Source organism: Nothobranchius furzeri, chromosome 1 (genome assembly GCF_043380555.1).
Source record: "Nothobranchius furzeri strain GRZ-AD chromosome 1, NfurGRZ-RIMD1, whole genome shotgun sequence".
NCBI lineage: Eukaryota > Metazoa > Chordata > Actinopteri > Cyprinodontiformes > Nothobranchiidae > Nothobranchius > Nothobranchius furzeri.
The window spans coordinates 55,533,201-55,553,625 of NC_091741.1; the positions used below are offsets into that span (position 1 = coordinate 55,533,201).

General features: G+C 40.8%; 2 protein-coding genes across 2 annotated transcripts; one reads left to right on the forward strand and one right to left on the reverse strand.

Annotated features, from left to right (window-relative positions):
• Positions 1-2,853: 2,853 nt before the first annotated feature.
• Positions 2,854-7,726, reverse strand: trmu (tRNA 5-methylaminomethyl-2-thiouridylate methyltransferase). The gene is made up of 11 exons (XM_054739603.2): positions 7,537-7,726; positions 7,280-7,445; positions 7,091-7,197; positions 5,982-6,104; positions 4,566-4,738; positions 4,432-4,485; positions 4,289-4,355; positions 4,099-4,199; positions 3,341-3,485; positions 3,189-3,271; positions 2,854-3,116 (listed from the first exon to the last, which is right to left on the reverse strand). The coding sequence occupies exons 1-11, from the start codon at positions 7,616-7,618 to the stop codon at positions 2,949-2,951; spliced, it is 1,269 nt and encodes a 422-aa protein (XP_054595578.1). The 5' UTR covers positions 7,619-7,726; the 3' UTR covers positions 2,854-2,948.
• Positions 7,727-17,274, forward strand: srr (serine racemase). The gene is made up of 7 exons (XM_015956571.3): positions 7,727-7,829; positions 9,766-9,943; positions 10,016-10,197; positions 10,277-10,407; positions 10,479-10,627; positions 16,715-16,804; positions 16,889-17,274. Exons 2-7 carry the CDS (start codon positions 9,766-9,768, stop codon positions 17,128-17,130), a joined length of 972 nt encoding a protein of 323 aa, XP_015812057.1. The 5' UTR covers positions 7,727-7,829; the 3' UTR covers positions 17,131-17,274.
• Positions 17,275-20,425: the final 3,151 nt, after the last annotated feature.

Below are 20,425 nucleotides of genomic sequence, written 5' to 3' on the forward strand. Positions count from 1 at the left end.
TGGTTATCCCTGCTGCAGATGATCCTTCTTCACCAATACAGACCAAAGCAACACCATCATTACTGCAGAAGAACTGATCGCATCTCTTGCTGAGTTTTATCACAAAAACCATACATCAGGATACATGAACTCATCCAGTTCACATAGAAGCTCATCCCAGACCAGAGGGAAGTCATCGAGTCTCCTTATTAGCATGATGGAGTTTGAGAACCTCCAAGAAGCTGTGCTATCTGGGAATGTGAGCCTTTAAAACTATGGCGCGGTATGGGGGCCAAAATTCAGACTACTGCCCAGCAGCAGGAGGCTATAGAAGTTCCGAAGCAAACTACTGATCTGATTAATGATAAGCTGGCGCCGGTAACTGAGAGGCTGGCACTGCTTACTGAGAAGTAGCACCTTTACCGGCGTCACTACTAGATATGCTAGGGACTAGCTTCCCTCGGCTGGTCATTGACTGGATCTAACACTCCCTCTGCTGTCTATTAGCATGGATAGGCTAGCGTTAGCCTGGACGGGCTGGTGTTAGCATTGGAGAGGCTGACCATTAGCATGGATAGGCTGGCGTTAGCATCGGAGAGGCTGGCCACTAGCTGGATTTCCTACCTCCTCGACGGACCATTAGCATGGATAGGCTGGCGTTAGCATCGGAGAGGCTGGCCACTAGCAAGTCTCGGAGAGTCACTTACTCTATAAGATGCAGGGTTTTTTGTTTTGTTTTGTTTTAACTTTTATTAAACGTATGACATACGGCAAGACCTGCAATCACAGTTGCTTCTTTGACAGAAGACAACAGTAAGTTTAGTGCAACAAAACTATTGTTCCCCTAAGGGAAATGATTATCAGACACATTTTACATATATAGTTTTAATAAAGATAACATCACAGTTTTAATAATTACTAACCTGTAATTCAATACAAAGTATTTGAAATCCAGAGATGAAAAGTACATATTAGTTAGCTCTGGCTTTTTCTCTGATATGTGCAAGAAAACCAAACTATTTAAAATGAAAACGCCATCAATTAATAGAATGGAGTTAACGCAGCACCTGATCAATGCTAACAGGCTGTCAGCTTTACAATATGCTTAAAGTTAATCTGTATAACAGTGTGTTCTGTCAAAGAAGCAACTGTGATTGCAGGTCTCGCCGTATGTCATATGTTTAATAAAAGTTAAAACAAAACAAAAAAAAACCCGCATCTTATAGAGTAAGTGACTCTCCGAGACATGCTAGTGGCCAGCCTCTCCGATGCTAACGCCAGCCTATCCATGCTAATGGTCCGTCGAGGAGGTAGGAAATCCAGCTAATGGCCAGCCTCTCCGATGCTAACGCCAGCCTATCCATGCTAATGGTCAGCCTCTCCAATGCTAACACCAGCCCGTCCAGGCTAACGCTAGCCTATCCATGCTAATAGACAGCAGAGGGAGTGTGAGATCCAGTCAATGACCAGCCGAGGGAAGCTAGTCCCTAGCATATCTAGTAGTGACGCCGGTAAAGGTGCTACTTCTCAGTAAGCAGCGCCAGCCTCTCAGTTACCGGCGCCAGCTTATCATTAATCAGATCAGTAGTTTGCTTCGGAACTTCTATAACCTCCTGCTGCTGGGCAGTAGTCTGAATTTTGGCCCCCATACCGCGCCATATAAAACAGGCTGGACTGTTGCCCTAGAGGACACCACCGACTCTACATGTTCACCTCTAGGTGAATGTTTTCCCACAGCGTCCTCTTGTGGTTGATTCATTCACACTGACAGACGGATTCTTTCTACCTTTCACGTGTAATTAAAGAAATGTCATTTTTAAAACGTCGTAAACATTTCAGATTACATAATATAGTTAACCGTTGGAAAATGTAACTACTGTAAAAGTCTAACCTACAACATATTTTTTAAACCAAATAGCTAACTTACAGTAAAAGAAATGGCAAAGCAAGCAGCATCTCAGGTCTCCGCTTTAATTTCTTACCTTATTTCAGTGGTGTCCCAGTCCTCTAGGCCGGGTTCTTATCCAGCATGATTGAACTGTTTCCTTTCTTTGACAAGCCCGATTTAATAATTAAATGAACTGTTCAGCAAGTCATCAAGAGCTGCAGCAGCCTGGTCACGACCTGCTTATTAAAATCAAGTGTGTGTGAGCAGGTAACCGGTTACACTCGAGGACCAGGTCTGCCTACCTCATACTGGATGAGGGCCCTCACTAGCCACAGTTGGAAACCAGTGCCAATACAGAATCTAACACAAATCATTTGAAGCATCAATAAATAAACACACAAACACAAACACACCCTTCATTTTATCAAGTCAAGGAGGATTTTGTACAAACATGTAGATCAGGGCTGTTCAATTCCAGCTCGTTTTGGGTTAACCCTTCAACACACCTGATTCCAATTAGTTTCTGCAGAGCCTGATGAGTTGCTGCACACGTGAGTCAACCACTGAATCAAGTGTGTTGGAGCAAAGAAACCACTAAAACATGCCGGATAGCGGCTCGTAATTGAATAGCCCTGATGTAGCGTAAATTTACACAAATTACAAATATGAATTATTCAGTTACAGAAGAACAACACATTTCTGCTCATTCAGGAACACCCAGGTCCTGATCTGACGTCTCAGTGGAATAAAACTAAATAAAAGCTCTCCGATTAAACAGCAGCACACACAGACACTACAGCCTATCAAGGCTTAGCAACAGAAAAAAGAAAGGAGAATTTTTATGTTTTGTTCCAGAAACTACCTTCACCCCGTGTTTACATACAGGCATGGCTTATGAGACAGTTTTCAAAAATAGACTTCTGTTTAAAAAAAATCATTAAATATACACAACAAATAATATATCAATCTCATTAAGTAGTCTTTGTGTTATGAGTCCTTGCAGGAAAACGTATTTTTGGAAAAAAAAAAAAAAAAAAAAAAAAAAAAAGCTGTTCAGGGCACTTCAACACCAGCAGGAGTCTCAGTGATGCTGGGGCTTTATCTCATCCAGTTCAGGTGTCGGCTGCTCTTTCTGCTGCACACCTGCCTCAGAGCGCTCTCTGCCCTTCTGGAGCGTGTACTCACTGGGTCCCAGCTGGATGATCTTCCCACTGCCCAGACACTCGTCTCCTTTATAGAGAACCGCAAACTGGAAAAGCACACAAAATGTTTGTGAATTTAAATGGATATTGGGAGATATCTCTGATACGGCGGCCATTACCTGTCCAGTTGTAAGAGCCCTGACTGGCTGTGAGAGGCAAATCCACACGGATCCATCCAGGTTTAGAGTCACTGTACAGGAAACTACAAAAAAGGAATCGTGTTTCAGACGAATCGTCGCTTTATACAAGGTTCTAGACTCACAGATCTCACCTAGTGGCATCTGGTGGATGAAGCGGAAGTGACACTCCAGCATCTGGGTCTGGACCAGTTCGGGTGGCGGGTCCACAGCTATCCAATGGAAGCGGTCGGTTCGCACAGTGTCACGATAAAGAGCTGGGTGGCTGGTGGTGGGAGCCTGGGGGATTAATTCAGCATGTTTAACACACGGTGAGGATGAATATCAAACATGTAGTTACACCAATGGGCACTGGGGAGGGTAACAGCGCCATTTTGGATGGGCCAGTCACTAGCTAAACACTACTGGAGTCTAGCAGCGTGAGAAACCTTAGGTTGCAACAACCAGCACACTACTGAAAACAGAAGGCGTGGGATTACGATTGACTTTACTAGCCTACCTGATAGGATTTTATATTTTAATGTTATGATATTTATATAACAACCATGCCATGGCATGGCATGTGTCTAATTTTGTGAAAAGCTTAATAAAATGCCTGTTTTAGTTGGGTAAGCACCTTCCTCAGTAGAAATAAATGCACTGGGGGCGAATGCAACCTCCGCAAACTCCGTTCCTCCATCACACAGAAGCTTTCTTCTTTTTTATATATATATATATATATATATATATATATATATAACTTACATTTTTTAGTGTACAGCGCCTTGTTTGGTTGTAATGCCTTGTTGAATGCGCTTTATAAATAAAATTGGATTGGATTGGATATATACCATGATCATTTACTGCCCAAAGCTAGTGTTTTTTTTTTAAAGAAGGAGGCAGATTTTCTCACCACAAACACGTCTCCAGTAACAATGTCTTTGTCCACCACGAACCAGGCGTCCCTCTGTCCTCCTATCCGTGCCCTCTGACCCAACGTCAGCGTGAACCAGCCTGGAAGGAACAAGTTTGGAGACCAAATACATGGGGGATAGTGTTTTCTTGCATGGACGTTTAAAAGCTGAAGATGATTGTAGATGTACCTTTGTGTGTTCCCATGGTGGTCCCGTCTTCGATGGAAACAAAGTTCCCCGGTTTAGGATCTAGGTACTGACAACAAAAAAGGAAACGGTGAAACCGAGCCAGACACGAAGATGTTTCTTTTATTTTACGTTCAGCATCTCACCTCTAAGATAAAATTTTCAAAGTTTCTCTCTCCTATGAAGCAGATGCCCATACTCTGAAATAACAGCAACAGGCTCCGTTTAGCCTTTAATAGTAAACAAAACATTTGTTTTGTAGTGCTTTTCTTTTCCACACCTCCTTTTTCCTCAGAACATGGTGAAACCCCGCTTCAGCAGCTAACCTCTTCACAAACTCTTTGGTGAGTCCGGCCAGCGGGAACATGGTCTGTCTCAAGGCCTCCTGAGAGATCTGGCTGAGGAAGAAGGTCTGGTCTTTGACAAGGTCGGCTCCTTTTTGGAGCTTCACAGCTTGGTGGAAGAAAAAATATTTTATTTAAAAAATTCAAACTTGAACACAGATGGAAAGAAACGGTAAATGACAAGTGCAACAAATAAAGCAGAAAATCAACAGAAATTGTTGCCATTAAACTGCAAATTACTGAACAAACTCTCAGAATTTCTGTCAGGTTCTTTAGTTCAGACACGAAGACACTTCACTAACTCTAACCCTTCAGTGCAGTTCACACTGTGCGATTTTTGGCGGTCTGAGCAAAATCCCTCGTCGTGAGCAGAATCGTGGTAAAAAACGTACAGTGTGACCTGCTCTTCGACAGCTTTTTGAGCCGTCTCACGACCACAGTCTTCAAGCACTGATTTAAAACCTACGACTCCTGTCTACAACCAATAAAAACACACCTTTGGGACGCCGCAGCAGTGAGACTACGCCTCGCTTCAGTTTTAATTTATGTTTAAAATTATAAACCACACACACTCGTTTGTATTTTTTTAAAACTGCAGTTATATTAAAAAATAATTAAATTACATTTTAAGACCATCTGCTGAATTGTGAACACTGTGATTATGTGATCTGTGAGAGGAGGTGTGCTCATGAACACAAAACAACTTTGTTGCTGAGGGACAGAGGAAGTTCCACTCCATGACAGCGGGTGTGATGAGCTGTCACGGAGCGGAGCTACAGAGTAAACAGTGAGACAGAATCCACTGCAAAAGTTTAGCTTTTGGACAGGTTGTTACTTTTCTGCAGTTTAGTGGGTTTTTATGTATAAAGGAAGAGGAGGATGAATGTCCAGCAGACAGATCAGCTGTTTAACTGGAAGACAGGAACAGGAGACCCGCAGTCGGAGTCTGACACCAAAGCGGGAGTTTTGAAAACGATGCCTCCTCTTTGAGGAAGATGAGCTAGGTCATGAGCCGACACTAAAAAGAAGTGGAGTGTTTTACTCTTTTCAGGTTTTCTATTGGTTGGAGGTCTGCTTAGATGCATATGCTTTCAGGAGGTGCACGCATGATGCAGCGTGTCCTGCTGGTGTGAGACGTTGTGCAGTCTGACTCACAGAAATCTTGCGCCGGACAATGTGCCACCACTGGAGTTTTCACAGTGTGACATGAGCAGTCCTGTGCAACGACCGAAAAACGCAGTGAGATCCTGGCATTCCTCAGAAGCGTGATCAGAGGCTGTCCTACCAGGTGACTCGCCCAAATAAGCAAACCTGACCAATCATTTACAAGTGAACTTAAAAAACGGACTTACAGTTTCTGATCTCAAACCGATCTCTGAACAGTGAGGTGGGTGGGGGTGTGTAGGGCTGTTGGAAGACCTCTTCGTCCTCCTGGGATGTCCTGGCATAATGACCTGTTGCCATGGCATCAGCTCCTGAAACAATAAAACCACACCATTTTTATATTACTCCATGGTTCTTGGTGCTTATTTCATGAAACTTGGTTAATTTTTTAACAACACCGTGTAGCAGCAGGTGGCTGACTCAACAGCCCAGCTGTGTTATTCATCTGGAACTTGTGGCCTTCTTCCCTCTACACTTGGGATGGACCATGAGTCTCCAACTCACATCGGATTCAATCTGAGCAGCTCACCTCTGATGTTTTGGGTGAAACGTTTAGGCTTTTTTGTGATTTAGGTAAATGAGAGTTCTGCTTAAATATTTGTTCATTTCCCAAAGCTTCAAGCACTCAACATCACCCTTGCCGATCAAAATGGTTGAGACATTCAACAGTCCTGTGTGTTTACAGGCTTTCTTGTGATGCTGAACTTGAAAAACAGAAAACCGTGTTTTAGTTATTTATTCCTCTTGCAGGTTTCTGTTACACTACCTAATACCCTGGGTAGAAAGAAACCCCAGAGCTAAACCCATGTGTGATCTCCAGCTGGTTACGTGCTGCATCTCCAGGTGTGATTCAGAGCTTTGGATCTCAGCACTAGTTTTGAGGCCAGTCTTTCTGATTGGTGGAAGTTTCTTTTCTGTGAGCAGACTCAGATTTTGTACAAGCAGAAACATTAGTTTTATGTTTACAGTAACATCTTTTTAGGGTTAGTCTTTTTGTATTCATTTGATACTTTACAGGTCGTTGCCTATGTTGTGGTTTGTTATTAAAGTTTGTGGGAGTTTATGTCAGGTTTTTGGGTTTCTTACATAACTTTGTTGCGTTTTTAAAGATAAAATCATAAAATCCACTTTAAATCAGTTAGGAACAGCTGCAGGTGTGAACTGGATTTAATTTTATGCTTATAAAGTTCACTTCCACATCTCTGCTGATAGGATTCTTTAAAACCATTCCTAAAACTCCAGTTTTCTTACCCAGACACCTACTTATGTAATAATAATCCCAGTTATGAGTACGTACCCAGAGTGTTGATGGCATACTTGTGGAAATGGTTGAACTTGATGTGTTTGTTGCATAATATATCAGGGTTTGGAGTCCTGCCCTTCTCGTACTCCTTTAACAGATTGCTGCAAACACACGAGGCACAGTTACAGAAACAATTACAGTTAAGTTGAGAAATTAAACTGGTTTCTGACGGGGGCACGATACCTGAATACGTCGTGCCAGTACTCTTTGACGTAGGACACCTGGTGAAAGGGCACGTCCAGGATCTGACACACTTTAAAGGCGTCCTCGCAGTCCTTCTCGGTGGTGCAGACCCCGCTCTCATCCAGAGAGTCCCAGTTCCTCATGAAAACCCCGGTCACGTTGTAGCCTTCACACAGCAGAGACCCAAAAATAACAAGTGTTTTCGGGAACACGTGCTGACTTTTAAAGCTCGTAAAATAAAACGCGAATTTTCTTACCGCTTCTCTTCAGTAACAGAGCCGCCACAGAGCTGTCAACTCCCCCAGACATGGCACACACCACGTGTCTTATTAAACCCATCCTGTTCAGGTTTTAAAAATCATGAAAATTTTTCTAATTTACGTTACACTTTTTCGCTAACTGATATCATAATTTTAAGGTCCGGAAATGAATTTGGGCCGACTCGAAACACTCATTTTGACGGAACTATTGTGCAGAGGCGAACCCTAAAAGCTGTAACACCGTCATCTGGCGCTTCAGCTTCACGCAGGCGATTCAAACAGATACAAAGGTCAGTAAAGTATGCTAAACAAGTGACCATATTTATTTTTTTACGTTGATTTTAACATAGTTTCTAGTCATGGCATAGATTTTTTTTAAAATCCAGATTTAAAAAGTACAATAGACCAGAGATAAGTCTGCTTACCAGTGGGGGCGTCGGGGGGGGGGGGGGGGGGGGGTATTGCTACCCTGGATTAGTCATAGCACCCCCAAGTAAATATTAGATTTTTTTAATCTACAATTTAATTTTAATTTAACGTGTGGATGTGATAATGTTTAACATACAAAACAAAAATAATCAGTAAATTATCATCCATCCATCCATGGTCAGTTATTGTTCATATGCTTATGATGTATATTAATGATTGTTTCAGGTGTTGTTGAGGTTTTGTGCACGCGTATGTATCTGCTAGTATTGAAGGTGTTTTAGAGAACAATAGGCACGAATGACCACTTCCTTTATAGCACCCTCAATAAAAAGACTAACTCCTTCATAGCAGCTGCAGAAAAAAAATTCTGCTGCTAATGAGCATGGCAGCTGTGTTCTTAAAAAATTTAATAATAATAATAAAACATGTCAGAGTTGAAGAAGCAGATCTTAAAGTTGTCACAATAGCACTTAAAATTAAATACAAACAATGAGTAGCTTATTTTTATTCAGATTGGCACCATTTTGTTTTAATATACAGATATTAACTCTAACATTTAAACAAATCAGTGTTTCTCTCTTAACAAATCATCATTCATCTTATTAATAAAAGATAAATAAAAAAGCTCATGAGCCATAATTTGTAAAAAGTTGAATATGCACTAACTGCTTCACATAACAAGAGCCAGGATCAGAATTTCACAAACCTTTTCACCACGTTAATGTAGTGATGGACTGTATGGTAGAAGATGGAATGCTCCCTGGGTTGGGAATGAGTCTCCAATGGAGGAGTTTAAATATCTAGTTTGTGAGAAGTTTGAAGAGGAAAAAAAATGGATTCTTATATAGCTCCTCTCAAATTAGAAATCAGAGAAATTATATAAAAACATTTTTAATAAGATCATAACAAAAAATGAGAGAGAAAAAAGAAAATTTAAAAATGTCAACACAGGAGTGTGGAAAAATATAGAAATTACAGAAACAGCAGCATAAAAAGAAGCCATGGAGGAAGAAGTGGATCTGCAGGAAATTCGCATCAAAGCCATGCAAGTTTCAGCTGCGTTTTAAAGGAGACCACTGATCTTAGGCTCAAGGGAAGAGAGCTCCAGAGTCTGGGATCCACAGCAGCAAATGATCTGTCACCTGTGGTCTTTGGCCTGGTGCGCTGCACAACCAGTAGTAGAGTTTAGCCCACAGCCCTCCCCTATGGTCAGGAGATTTAGATCATGGCCAAAGAAATGAGGTCCAGGATACACGCGGCTGAATGAGCTTCATCTGTAAGGCGGCTGAACTCAGCCTTAGAGATGAGGTTAGGAGCTTCATCATCAGAGGCAGCTCAGAGTAAAGCTGCAGATCCACCACATCCAAAGAAGTCAGCAGAGCTCTTTAGAAAGATTATGTATACTAGTTAGAGCTGGGGTAATTTATCTAATAATCCATGCATCGAGATGCGGATTAAAATTATTATGAATCATTGAAGAAGCACACCATAGCTGATAGTTGTGTAAGGCAATTTGATTTTATTTACCAGTGGCATAAATTGTTGATTCTAAAGCTGCTCCAAAGACATTACAAGCTAATATTTGAACCATTGTGGATCATATCAACTAAATGCAAGGCAAGAATTGGAAGGCAAATTTCTTCTATTCACTGATGAAATCTAGTCGTGAGACTAGTGAAGATTCACACTTCTAACACCAGTACATATACTAGTATAATCTTTGGATCACTATTTTTAGAAGTATGATTATTTGTCGAAAAGAATGAATGCATTGTCGTTGTGTGTGTGTTTGTGTAGATGTGTCAGGTTTCTGCAGGCACAGTGACTCTGGATTTGTTACGACGAGCCAGAGAGACGGTGATGAGCAGCCCGCTGGGTGTCATCAGAACTCCCATGATCCCCTGGAGTCAAACCACCCTTCCTCTGACTATCAGCTGCAACATCCAAATCAAACTGGAGAACATGCAGAGAACCGGTCAGTAGAATCTGCTTTGGAGCCTGTTCTGACTCACTGACTCATCTGACCTTATCTGTTTTTGCTTGACAGGGTCCTTTAAAATCAGGGGGGTGGCCAATCAGTTTGCCAGGAGACCTGAGGGTGGCCATTTTGTCACCATGTCTGCTGGAAATTATGGGAAGTCTTTTGCTTATGCCTCAAAGCACTATGGGACAAAGGGAAAGGTGGTTATGCCAGAAACTGCCCCAGAGTCTAGATCCATTCTTATTCAGGTCAGAGGACAGACCTTTGCACTGATTTTATTAAATTGTCTCTAAGATAAACCACTTCAAATTTGATTCTCGTCCACAGAGTTTCGGAGTGGAGGTGGAGCGAGTTCCTACGTCCTTTTTGATGAACGTGGTGAATCGCTGCGTGCAGGAAGAAAACATGACCTTTCTGCACTCCTACGATGACCTGGACCTGATAGCCGGACATGCCAGGTACTCTATGATCCACAAATTATGTCCTGTCAATCAAAGTGGTTTCCCTTTTATTCCTGTTCGATCTGCAGCCTAGGCTTTGAGGTGCTGGAGGTGGTGCCAGAGCCTGACATTGTGGTGGTCTGCTGTGGGGGAGGAGGCCTGCTGGCTGGGATAGCTGCTGCCATCAAACTGTCAGGTTGTCATAAAACCAGGATCTATGGCGTGGAACCAGAAGGAGGTAATTTGTAATTTGTAATTTATTTGTTTGCACAATAAAATATACATGAAAAACATGAGAATAACAACTATATTAAAAAAAATACAGTGCAGGAGGGGGCAAAAATGCCAAATTCGGCTTATACAAAGCCTCCACCTATAGTTAATAATCTAATAAAATTTGCAAGTACTAAGTTAAAACATGACAAAAATATAAAGGCACAAACAAGCAAATGAAAAATGGATAAGTACATCAAATTTTACTAAAAAAACACCAGACCTTTAATACCTTAAAACAGAATACAAGTACTAGAAAAAATAAAAGTTACTAAACATGCTCTCCCTTTATTAGATGGCTTTTTAACTGCTTTTTAAATACTTCCACAGTAGAACACTGTGTTATGAGGCGTTCTGGCCTCATACACTGTGTTGCCAGATGAGAAAAACAGTTCCACAGAATTGAACCCCTATAACGTATGGAAAATTGTCCTAGACAAGAAAGATTTTTGGGGGGTGAAGACACATCAACGGTCGTGTATTATGTGAATGAATGAGTGAATTAGCTCTAAAGAAAGTTTTGAATTGTTTGGGTATTTTACCATTTGTCAATAAAATCCTATAAATAAAGACACACATTTGGTGAATATTCAATTCATAGTCAGTATATTTAGCCTCTGAAACAAAGGAACAGAAGATGCATGTAGTTCAGATCTAGTTGCTATTCTGACAAAGCGTTTCTGAAGAAGTAAAATTCTGTTAAGAGTAGTAGGGAATGTGCCACCCCAGATCATGTTACAGTATGCAAGATAAGGATACACTAGACTATAATACAATGTTAGAAGACATTTTTTAGAGACAAGAGGGCTCACTGTCCTTATTATACCGATTGATTTACTTAATTTTTACTAACATAATCAACATGCATTTTCCAATTTAATTTCTCATCAACAATAACTCCCCACAATTTTACAAATGAAACCTGTGGAAGTTCAGTAGCGTCAATTTTAATTTGATTTACACCTATATTGTTTGGCTTTTTCCACTAAATATAATAAAATTAGATTTACTGATATTTAAAGGTAATTTATTCAATTTGAACCATGCGTTATAGGCAGCTAATCCATAATTGACCTCAATCAATATTTCAAAATTTGGATGTGATACCACTAGAGTTGTGTCATCTGCAAACGTAATTGGTGATAGTGTGACAGATACATTAAATGTATCATTTATATAAGTAAGGAACAACAGAGGACCCAAAATTGAACCCTGTGGTACCCCACAATCAAGCTTAGCTCTGTTGGAAAAACATCCTTTAGCTGAAACAAGCTGGGTTCTGTTAGAAATGTAGCTGGTTAACCATTTGTGAGTAGTATGTCTAAAACCATATTTGTGCAATTTAGCTAAAAGTATTTTATGATTTACAGTGTTGAAGGCTTTAGAAAAGTCTAAAAAAACACTGCAAGTGAATTCATTGTTTTCCAGGACAGTTGAAATTTTGTTGGTCAGGTTGAGTAAAGCCATATAGGTGGAGTAATTTTTACGAAAGCCATATTGGCAATCATTAATAACTGCATTGCTATCTAAATGATGAATTATTCTATTAAAAACTATTATTTCCAGAATTTTTGAAAAAAAAAGAAGAAGACAAAATAGAAATGGGTTTATAGTTAGAAAAATTAGAAGGATCTCCTGCTTTAAACACGGGGGCAACTTTTGCATTTTTTAATTAATCTGGTACAAAACCTGTTTGAAGAGACAAAGAAAAGATATAAAAGAGTGGTTCTAAAATAAATAGTTTCACCTGCTTAGTAAGTAATACTTATATGTTATCGAGCCCAGCTGCAGATGTTTTTAATTGGTCAATGATATCACTTACTTCCTGCCGATCAAGGGGTCTAAATGATGACCAAATAGGGAACGGACCTTTGATGAAGTCCAGAGGATCACCCTCACAACTTGGAATTTCATTAGCTAGTTTTTTCCCAATACCTACAAAAAAATTATTAAAATGTTCAGCTATATCAAATGGATTATTCATAGAAACTTCACCATCTTCAAAGACAGATGGTATTCCTAAGGAAACTCTGTCCCTTTGAAGAATCCTGTTAATAACTTTCCAAGTAGATTTTATATTGTTTGAACATTTATAAAATGTATTGCTAATATAGTTTTTTTTTCCAGATTTAATAGAATTGGTGTATTTATTTCTGATTAGTTTATACGCAGCATCTTTAATCGGAGTAGGATTTGAAATATACTTTTTATATAGTTTTTTTTTTCTTTAAAAGCTTCCTCAAGGTATGTATACCACTCCCTATTAAATGCTTGCTTAGCTTTATTGACAGATCTAGTCAAAGGAAAACATTTATCAAAACAGTTAGAAATAACTGCCATGAACTTGTGATATGCAAGATCAGCATTATTCTCCTTATACACTTCCCCCAGGAGGTGTCAGCTAACATATCTTTAAACTCACTAAAGTTTTGCTTACTCATATTTCTGTTAAATAATATTTTCTTTGTATTTCTACTCTTTTTTTCATCTAAATCAGAAAATTGAAAAATGGGAAAGTGATCAGACAAATCAGAGTACAAAATACCAGATTTCATGTGCTGTCAAGCAATTAGTTAAGATGTTATCAATTAGGGTTTCTGATTTTTCATTAACACGAGTTGACATATGGATCAAAGGAAAAAAATATTTTGAATAAAGAATATTTAAAAAATCCCCAAAAAGATAATCAGATTTATATTTATGGAGATTTAAGTTAAAATCCCCCAAGATATAACAATGCTTTCTCTCTCTGTTAATAGCCTCAAGTAACAAAAATATACTTTCATTAAATTCTTTAATATTTGTATGTGGTGGCCGATAAATAACTCCCACAATAACATTCTTCCCATTCAAACCATTAGATAGTTCCAAAAAAAGAGATTCTACTTCATTCACATCTGCTGTCAAATCAAGGTAATTTCTCACTTTGAAATCATACTGAGAATGGACAAACAGGGATACTCCCCATCCAGATCTATTAGCTCTTACTCTGTGAGCTGATTTATAGTTTGGTATATTAAATATTTCTTTTGAGTCCTCTGAAAGCCAAGATTCTGATAGCGTTATAACAGAAAAATCATGATTGAGAGATGAAAGATAATGAATGTTACCATCAAACTTCCTTGGCAGACTTCTAATATTCAGATGAAAAGTAGAAAAGGAATTTGCAGGCAAAGAGGCACATGAGTCGTTAAACTGAGATTCATTGTAACCATTACATATACTCAGCAGTTAAACGAGGAAAAAAATTTTAAATCAGGGTCCTCATCACTATTGTATGAATCAAAAGTGGAAAAATCAAAAGGCTTGAAAATCTGGCATGCATTATTGTCAGTAGTACAATTAAGATTCATCAATTCTGACACACTGTTCAAATCCGGATAGTTCATAAAAATATTTAAGTGATTAAAAGATTTAAAACTCCATGCTGAAATTAGGTACATAACACAATACAATTAGAGATGTGATGAAGAAGAAGCCTTTTCATTCATTCCTTGACTTGATGATGAGTTTGTCAAACCTTAAGCTGGCTCTTTCTCCTCTACTGCAAGCAGCTTTCAGTTCTGGGAGTAGCTCTCGCCTTCTTTTCTGGACAGCCTCTGAAAAGTCCTCATTTATGAAGATATTTGTCAGGGTTCCCACGCGTCCTTGAAAACCTGGAAAATGAAAGACCAATTTTCAAGTCATGGAAAACACATGGAAAATTGGGGGAATTGCAAAATGTCCTGGAAATTTTTGAGTTGTCCTGGAAAATAATTTTCCCTCCTTGTGGATAAACCATCGGCATAAATATACTGGACATCTCCTTTCCATAGCCTCCAATATCACGTTTTTGAGGCCAAATGGGAGGTGGCCACCACCGCCATTTTGACCGTGTCACAGGTTCCGTCAAGCCCAGACAATTCCAAAAAAGGAAAGAGAGGAGGAGCTGAGGGTGGGGCTGTAAGGCTGGGATCAACTGACGACACCCGGTCGAACTAGCTACAAGCTAACCTGAAGCTAACCCTGGCTAACCCAAAGCGAACGCGGAGGTGGGAGCTAAGCTAACGGAGGTAGCAACCTAGCTACAACCGGAGTTAACTGTGCACAACACCAGAGCTTCTGAGTCAGAGAGACGTTGGGCTGACCGCTGGGTAAAACCGGGTGGAACACAGAGGTCTCCGAGACCTCCACAAGCCGGCAGCCGCACAGCAGACAAGCGCCGCTGCGATCTGAGATGTGCAGAGCTGCCGCTGGGGAGAACTGGGTGGAAAGGTTTTCATCCCAGAGCTCCACAAGCCGGCAGCCCGTGCATCAAACAGAAGCTGCGATCAGACAGAGATGCGCCGAGCTGCGGGGAGACCCAGCCGGCAGCCCGCGCATTAAACAGAAGCCACGATCAGACAGAGATGTGCCGAGCTGCGGGGAGACCCAGCCAGCAGCCCGCGCATCAAACAGAAGCCGCGATCAGACAGAGATGTGCCGAGCTGCAGGGAGAAACAGCCGGCATTCCGTGCAGCAAACAGAAGCCGCGATCAGACAGAGATTCGTCGAGCTGCGGGGAGACCCAGCCAGCAGCCCGCGCAGCACACAGAAGCCGCGATCAGACAGAGATGTGCCGAGCTGCGGGGAGACCCAGCCAGCAGCCCGCGCATCAAACAGAAGCCGCGATCAGACAGAGATGTGCCGAGCTGCAGGGAGAAACAGCCGGCATTCCGTGCAGCAAACAGAAGCCGCGATCAGACAGAGATGCGCCGGGCTGCGGGGAGGGTAGAAACGGGTGGAAAACATCAGTCTCCCGAGAGCTCCACAAGCCGATAGTCGGAACCATCTCCACCAACATGTTATATTTCAACCCATTTTCTAAAATGCAGCATTGTGTTAAATGCACTGGGTTTTACCCTATTACATTTAAATTTCATGGTTAAACAGTACATGTTAAAATCTAAGCTCAGCTCGGCAGTGACCTAAAATACATAAATATAATTTTACTTACCAAAAAAAATGAAGTGGAGACTCTTTGGACACTCTATTAGTGCAATTAATGCCACAGCAAGTCATTTTGTCCAACAATTGCACAAAATATCCAAACAAGAATACACACACACAGAGACTCAAAATCCCGGAACAGTTTCCAAGCCAGACCGAGGCTCTACTGAGGCCTTTCCACGGAGCTAGCTCTGTGGTCACGTGGGTCGGATGCTCATTATTTATACAGAATTTTAGGCTTTTAATACACTTAAACAGAAGAGTGAGAAAAAATTCACCCCCTCAGAGTTGTCATGAGTGTAAACAAGATAATTTAAACAAAAAACATGTTTTGGTACCAGGCTGTAAACATGTTTATTTCTGCTGTGAAATTGGTATTTTTAACATGGGGGTCAATGAGGATTTGCTCGCCTCTGACACCAGCCCCCAGCGGATGAGGGTGGAACTGCAATTTTATGGTACTTCCGGGTTTGATTCAATTTTGGAGCCGCATTGTGGGGGCTTGGGATAAACAAACAGATTAAACATTTTGGGCAATATTGGGCTGTAGCCTAAGGAGCTTTGAAAGAAAAGCGTCTGGACTTCCTTGAGTTGCTTGAAGACGTTTCACCTCTCATCCGAGAGGCTTCTTCAGTTCTAAGGTCAAATGGTGGAGAGTCTCAGATTCAAACCCAGTGGGAGTCCCCCCCCCCCCCCCCCCCCCCAAGAGGGAACAAAAGACCCCCTGATAATCTTTTACATAAACACATGAGCCAAGGTGTGGGTGTGGGTCCTATTCAGCCAGAGTTTCGGGTGAGCTCATTGTGAAGCCTGGCCCCACCCTATCATGTAAATTCCTGAGGCCACATGGCCCAGGATATGCGTGGGCATTGAGGCATCTGGGAAGGAATCTCAAAACTGGATTATAGATGGCAGACAGTTGGTGTCGTAAACCACCGCCTCTGTTCAAAGATGGCTTCACAATGAGCTCACCCGAAACTCACCTGTTTCCAGTTCAATGGATTTTGCATCCAGGCCAAGGTTAATAATGGACACATGAATGTTTTAAGGAAAAACAGCAATGTAAATGTGTGTCTTGTTCCAGCCTGCACCATGTACCGAAGCTTTAAGGAGAACAAGCCAGTGGGGATGGACGCCAAGAGCATCGCCTCTGGTCTCGCACCTCCTTTTGCAGGTTACACTTCAGTTTCTTCCTACTCCCTTCAGGTTTCAGACCAGTTTATAAAACACTACCCCCCCCCCCCCCATTCCCCCACAGGCAAGCTGCCTTTTGAGCTGTGCCAGCGCTACGTGGATGGAATCGTCCTGGTGATGGATGAGGAAATCAAGGCGGCGGTTTCTACTCTCTACAGAGCTGGGCTCGTAGTAGAACCATCAGGTTCTGCAGCCTTTGCTGCTCTCGTTACCAACAAGATTCCCAACCTGGAGGGGAAGAATGTTGTGTGCATCCTCAGCGGAGGGAATATTGGAAAAGATGAGCTCGCAAACTTCCCTGATTAAAAATTTGCTTTTCTATTCAGCAGTTTAAATTTTACTTTACTTTTGATTTTCTGTAGATTGACATGATTAATTTAGTTAAGTTCAGTTTATTTATATAGCGCCAAATCATGAGAAGCATCATCTCAAGGCACTAAGTAAACATTCCAATTGAGTTTAGTTCACTATGCCAATTAGTTAAACGTTTCCTATTTAAGGAGCCCAGCAGAGACTACAGTAATCCTCATACTAAGCAAGCATGTACTGACAGTGGAGAGGAAAATCTGCTAACAGGAAGAAACCCAACAGAACTTGAATCAGATGGCTGCGGCTCACACACACACACACACACACACACACACACACACACAATAAATACCAAGTAGTGTTTCTATGGCTGTGTAGCGTTATGAATATGCCATTTCTGCCCTTAACAGCTGCCCTTTGACACAGTGACAGTGTGCACAAATTGCCACGGTTGTGCGCCTGTTCCTGGTGTTTACATTCCAGCAAAGAAGACAGAAGAAGGACGAAGAATGCTTTTCATTAGTTAATTAAAGAACTTTATTTCTAATAAAGCTAATCAAAATAACTGTTGGTCAATAATAATCAAGTGACCGATCTGTAAAATCACAATGTTATGATTATGTGTTTAATGAATAACAGGACCAACTGAGCTAGACATTCTGATCCACATAAGATAAAAACATGACACATTGATCCCTCATCCAATCAGAACTTCTTTTCTGTTGCGGGGCAGAGTCTGTGTTGTTTAGTTAATCTGTTCACTCCAATTGGCTAAGATTCATAAACAACTAAGCTTAATAAAACAGAACAACACCATTTTAATTTAGTTCCATCAGAGTTCCATCGCAGTTCGAACGAAGCTCTTCAACGTAGTTCAACTTGGTTCAACGCTGTTCCAACCAAGTACTCGACCAGCTCTTAAATCCATCATCGCTAAGTAAAGTACAGACTGGCCAGCTGTATTTTCTACTTTTAAGCTGAGAACTGTCAAGCTGGAAAATTCTGTCGTTTATCAACAAGACGACGGTTCCTTCAGAATAAAAGCTGAACTCTCTACGTGACGCTGACACCTGCCGTTGCTACCGGGATTCGATCCGTAGACTGGTTTGTCGTGCTGCAGACGCTGTGCTATCAGTTCCAGCACCAAAGGAGGGTCCGAGGACCCGGCATTCCGGATCATACACGGGAGTCTCCGAAGGTACGTAGTTCGGCATAGATGGCGTTTCATGTCTCTTCCTCCTGAAGTCCCTCGTGGTTAGTTAGTCAAAACAACATCTTACACCCAGACTCGCTGCATCAGATGGAGATTCTGAACTGACACACACACCAACACTTCAGCATCCATATGCATCCATCATATAGAGTTAGTCCTGGTGATTGTTTCGAATAATTATAAAAATAAATATTCTTAACGTCCCATATTTCTCTTTTCTTGTCTCTAAGTCAATACAAAGTGTTTGAATAAAATTCCCTGTGGTAAAAACAACCTCTTCTGATTCTAAGGTAAGATTAATCTCGGGACCTTAATAAAGTGTAAGAATATACCAACTATATTCCGCTACAGCTGCATACCTTGCAACATCTTAGTAAATATTCCATTTCATAACAAATCAATGTTATTGTTTTTATTTGAGTAAATATGTAATTAATTAAACAGATTAACAAGTTGTAGCACATTCTAGGCCAAAGAAAGAAAAATGTTAATATCATTTTACCAGTCAGGTTCTTTTACTAGTACTAGTGATTTCTAATAGAAAACAAATATCTTCTTTGATTTAAAAAGCTGGAGTTTTGTTAGTTTTGTAATAGACTTCATCAATTAAAATTAAATTAAATTTGATTAAAACCTAAGGCACCAGGAAGCGCTATGTTCTATCCAGGTGCTATCCGGGCACTTTAGTAGTTGTGCCCACATCTCGGTGCCCAGCTAACTAGTTCTTTGTCCCAAACGATAGTGCCAGGTCTGGTTCCAGGAGAGGAGGACCCTGTTCAGAAAAGCCTTACACTTATGGGAACGTAGGTGGAGATTGGGGTCTTGAGCTTGGCATGCTCTGATGAGGCTTTAGCTCAATGATAAAAGGTGGCTGGGAACCGCAGCTCATCCCAATGAGGTGGTGTCATCACCAAGGCGTATATTGAGAGCTCTTCAGTGATTGACTAATAGAAAGAACGCTTATCCATTAGCAGGTCTTAAAGGCCTGGTCCTATATATTTAGCATTAGCATAGCAGAAGTTGCTTTATTATTGTTAATAGACATTTTCCTGTTGTAATACCACATGTTTGATTAAATATGTATTTAGATTGTCCTGCAGAGTTCTATAAAGTCTGAAGTTTTCATTAGTCCCCTCTGATTTTTTTAACTGTTCTTTTCCTTTTATATTGAAGAAAGTGTTTTTATGGAGTTTGTGAAAATAAATTGTTAATTTTGGAGGAAGATGTCTCAGCCCATTGCTTGATCTGGCGTGATCACTGTAATGATTTAAATTATATATTATTTAATAAGCCATGAGACGTAGGATTCCATAGGAAATATGAAATCAACCTTATGGATCTGTTGGGTTATTTTATACAGAAGATTGGAACTTTTTATTGCAGAGATTAGATAACTCAGAGACAACAGAAGAGAGAGTCGAGTTTAAAAGTTTAAAAATTTATTACTAAACAAATTAAACTACAGTGATCCCTCGCTACTTCGCGGTTCGTTTATCGCGGATTCACGACTTCGCGGTATTTTTCTTTGGAGCCTTATTCAAGGGAAATTCGCCGATTCACGGTTTTTTTCTATGCGAAATATCAAGAAATTCCTGTTTTTTTTTCATCAATTTCATCATAAAATGCACTTTTTGTAATAAAACTATAAAAAAACAAGTAAAAATACAGTACTATGTAAAGGGAGGGTTTTAAAAGTCTGAATACTGAATACGTACCTGTTAAATAAATACTGTAAATATGGTGTCCCTACTTCGCGGATTTTCACCTATCGCGGCCAGGTCTGGAACGCATCTACCGCGATAAACGAGGGATCACTGTAGACTAACTTTAACACTAAATGTACGGTGTAACTAAGGTGAATGAGACGGAGAATGGTGTGATGTGGAATGTTGCTCAGAACCAGCAAATCCGAAGAAGCGATTAGTTCTGATGGGAAATGAAGGTGATGTCTTCGCGTTAAGCTTTGGTTAGGAGATTCATAAACACATTTGACGTCATTTGTCAGTCTACATCCTTCGCGGAAGTCCCCATCTAGATCAGGAGGTGTAAAGGTCCAGTTTGACCTTGTGGAGCCGAAGC